General features: G+C 45.3%; 1 protein-coding gene across 1 annotated transcript; it reads left to right on the forward strand.

Annotated features, from left to right (window-relative positions):
• Positions 1-385: 385 nt before the first annotated feature.
• LOC101273340 (TSSK6-activating co-chaperone protein) lies at positions 386-1,156 on the forward strand. Its single transcript, XM_012539568.2, has 2 exons — positions 386-409; positions 722-1,156. Exons 1-2 carry the CDS (start codon positions 386-388, stop codon positions 1,142-1,144), a joined length of 447 nt encoding a protein of 148 aa, XP_012395022.1. The 3' UTR covers positions 1,145-1,156.
• Positions 1,157-4,151: the final 2,995 nt, after the last annotated feature.

Here is a 4,151-nt window from a genome sequence, read left to right on the forward strand (position 1 = left end):
TTATGACGTACGGAAACTTACCACGTGTTTGAACAACTTTAGCAAGCGTTGAATTTTTCTCGTGGTTTCATCCCTCCTTTCTGCCTCCAAACTTCTGCCTCCGCCCTCAGCCCTCTGACCATCTCTACCTCTGCTTCTCAGATGCCCTCCTCCTGTATTTTTCTCTGTTTACCTACCTCTTCCTCTGAGGCTTGCCTTCCTGCTTCTCTCTGTCTCACTCTCCTGTCTCTCCTCCTCCTGACCCACAGTTCACCTGTCACTCTCAGGATGGAGGGGCTTAAAGAGAAAGATTCCCCGTGTGCTGGTGCCGGCTCGGGCCCTGCCATCTCCTCTCCACCTAGAGCACTGTTAATCACCACCTGGGACCACACTGTGGACATGCATGATGTCGGGCTCAGAGGACCTCAGGGTGAGACAAATGACACCTCGGCTTGAAGGAGGCCAAAATATTACAAATTGTGAGACGTATGACAACGTCATGAGTAATCCAAGTGTGGTGCTCCAGGGAAGTGGGAAAACCTACTATTTGTCTCCAATCTTTTGTTTGTTGAATCTTCTTTTACAACCTTAAGAATTCTCTTTAGAACTCTAAAATCTTTTCTTCTGACTCTTACATGAAATCCTCCTGAACAGGAGCTCTCTGGTCTAATTTTTTCAGCACTGAAACCATCGGTTGAGGGAAGACCTGGCCGATTTGATGAGGGGTGAAATGGGAGTGTAGTCCAATCGGACTGGGCTGGGCAGCACCACACCTGTTGGTGTTCAGTTGGAGCAGCGTTCTAGTCATCCTACTAACAGAAGAGCCAAAGAGGAAGGTAATGCTGTGCCTCTTTGTCGAGCCAAACCCTCCCCCAGCTTTATTAAACTTCAAGCAAGTTCCCCACCAGCCACTTTCCTGAAAATCCTGGCAACAAAGCTGCCCTCAGGAATTGAGCACAAGCCCAAGGAATGCCTAGGACTCCTAGAATGTATGTGTGCCAATCTCCAGCTTCAGACCCAGCTTGCCCAACAACAGATGGCTATTTTGGAAGATCTACAAGCATCCATGACACAACTGGCTCCTGGGAGAGAAAGCAAGAACTCTTCTCTCCCAGCCTTATCTCGCAATCTGTTGTTAAATCTCCTGCCCCAATTCAGTAAATGAATTGTGGAACAACAACAACAACAACAAAATTTTTATCACTGACTCCCCACCTTGGAACAGTGGTCTCCAAGTTGTGTGATCACACAGCTCTATCAGTCAAAACATTTTGAACATGGACCCCTCCCTACCCTGATATAAGTGCACATTTACTTATAAAGCATATACATCTACTACTGTATTAATATTGTACATGATAAAATATACACAAAGATGTGATTTAAGATGAAATGATAATATGTTATATCTGTTTCCATCACCCTAATAGACTGTTGCATGCATCTCATGTTAGTCTACTCAGTCCCTTTAAATGACTGAGGACCTGGCTTTGTCCCCCAGGTCTGTGGGTTAGAACCCAGTGAGGATTGGCTGGAGCATCAGATTGTGATAGAATTTCTTTGCCAGAGGGTGTATTCATTTCCTGGGGCTGCTGTAGCAAAGTATCACAGACTGGGGGGCTTAAACAACAGAAATGTGTGGTCTCCAGCTCTGGGGGCTAGAAGTCTGAGATCAAGGTGTCAGCAGGGTTGGTACTCTTTGTGGGCTGTGAAGGAGACCTTGTCCCATCCTTTCCCCTAGCTTCTGGTGGCCTGCTGGCCATCTTTGGCCTTCCTGGCTTGTAGGTGCATCCCCCAGAGCTCCGCCTTCGTCCTAATGTGCATTCTCTCTGTGTACATGTCTGTCTCTTTGTCCAAATTTCCTTATTTTGTAAAGATACAGTTATATTGCATGAGGCCCCATCCTAATAGGAATCCTGATCTTAATGATCGTAACTCGACATCCTATTTCCAGATAAGGTCACTGTTTCAGACACCATTGTGTCCCCCCCAAATTTCATATGTTGAAACCCTAATCCCCAGTGTGACTGTATTTGGAGATTGGGTCTTTAAAGAGGAATTAAGGTTAAATGAAGTCATAAGCGTGGCCCTGATCCAATAGTATTGGTGCCTTTAAAAGAAGAGGAAGAGAGGTCAGCAATATGTGTGCACAGAGAAAAGGCCAGGTGAGGACACAGGGAGAAGGCGTCATCTACAAGCCAAGGAGAGAGGCCTCGGGAAAGACCAGTCCTGCCAACACCTCGATCTTGGACTTCCAGCCTCCGGGGCTGTGAGAGTCAATTTCTGTTGTTTAAACATCCAGGCTGTGGTACTTTGTTATGTCAGCTCTAGCAAACTAATACAGTCATATTCACAGGTACTGGGGGTTAGAACTTTAGCATCTTTCTGGGGACACAGCTGAACCCACAATAAGGGGCTCATGGTAAACGAGACAACAAGCTAGGGTCCTTAGCCCAAGAGGCGAGCATGATGCTTCTCCAGGGTGGGCAGCTTGGGGCAGCCAGGAGAAGTGGGAAAGGGACCCTTGCCAGGCTGCCTGCTACCAGGGGATGGGATGGCCTCTCTCTGAGGGCTGCCATCCCCAGACACAGGTCTACTCCCAGGCGTGGGGCTCTGGTCAGCCACTAGTTCTAGAAAAGTCTACATTCACCAAAGCAGTTTCACACTGTCTTTTATTTTAAGGTTTCCCAAACACTTTGTAGCTGTTATTTCTAGAAGAAACTTCTGATGCTCTGAAAAAAGTGTCCGTGTTTGAAACAGCGACACAGCCAGGCTGCTCCTGGAAAAACAAAGACACACCTTCCCAATTCCTGATAGAAAAGAAGCCAGATAGGGGCATTTGTTTCCTAAACAAGAATTGAACTTTTATTACTTGCGCTATTTAATTATGACCCAAGAGGTTTTCTAACCTTGCACATTTTGTCTGCAGTGCCTGTTTAATTTTGGTATTAAAGAGACACGGTCGCTCTATAGTTACCAAGTAACAAGTGCTTAAACCTCAATAAATAACAGTTTTAATAATAACGTTCTGAAATGCATAGATCACATCTCCCTGTTCATTCTCTAAGAAAAACATTTTAATTATCTATTGACACGTATTGCACATGGAACAACAGTCTTTTTAAAAGATAAATGGTTTTATAGGCGAGTCGGGTTAATTAAAAGCCAGTGAAATATTACAAGCGTATTTACTGGGGAATATTCACGTAGGAGAGGAAAGGTTCTTACACAGTTGTCAGAATTCTGTAAATGTATTGTTTAATAACCACTTGGCACTTAATTATAGTGAGATGGTGAGAGCTTAAATCTAAACAGAGTGCACTCCAGTTATCTCTTCTACATACATGGCTTCTCTTCAGCCACACAGATTTTCCAGTTCAGACCACACCAAGGCAGGATATGATGGTCTGGACAATTGCTGACCAGAAGCTTCCTAGGTCCCTGGGACTGTCATGAGCAAATACTTGTTCAGATCCTGGAAACCAAGAAGGAAAGTTCAGATTCATCTCCAGAGGTGAGGCCAATTCTGAGGAAGGGCTACAAGATGAAGTAAAAACTCCTTATCATGGTGCTCAAGGGCCGTCACCACTGCCCATTTTTCTAGATGTTTCACTCCTCACCCCACTTGCCTCTAATTCTAAAACGCTGTGCGTGTCTCACCAGCACCATATCCCCTGCCACAAGGAAAGCTGTGTTCCAGAGAACAGCTGCTCCATCAGTTTGATTCCATATGAAGGATGGACAATAAACCCCCAGCCAACCTACGATGACAATCCAGCATGAGCAAGAAATAAACCTTCATTGTTTGAGTCACGGAGATGTGGGGAGTGTTTGTTATGCCAGCAAACTTAGCCTGTCCTGACTCATATGCTCCGCCAGTCCCAAAGCCTGCCATGGAGAAGATGCTCTGTGAATGCTTGCCAATGGATAAATACATGAGTCCACCAATGGATCTGCCCTTACTTCTCCTCTGGAATGTTATCTGATCCTGGGAATCACTGCCAGGCTTCTGAGGAACTTTGAGGATCTCTACCTGTGTATGTAAGCAAGAAGATCCACCAGGGAGCTGAGAAGCTTGAGTTCTGGGTTCTACTCAGAACCTACTAAGGCACAATGATCCATGGTTATTATTATGAGCAACTTGGTTTTTGTGAAGGGTTTGGGAAAATAAT

This window comes from Orcinus orca, chromosome 20, assembly GCF_937001465.1.
Source record: "Orcinus orca chromosome 20, mOrcOrc1.1, whole genome shotgun sequence".
In the NCBI taxonomy this organism is placed as follows: Eukaryota; Metazoa; Chordata; class Mammalia; order Artiodactyla; family Delphinidae; genus Orcinus; species Orcinus orca.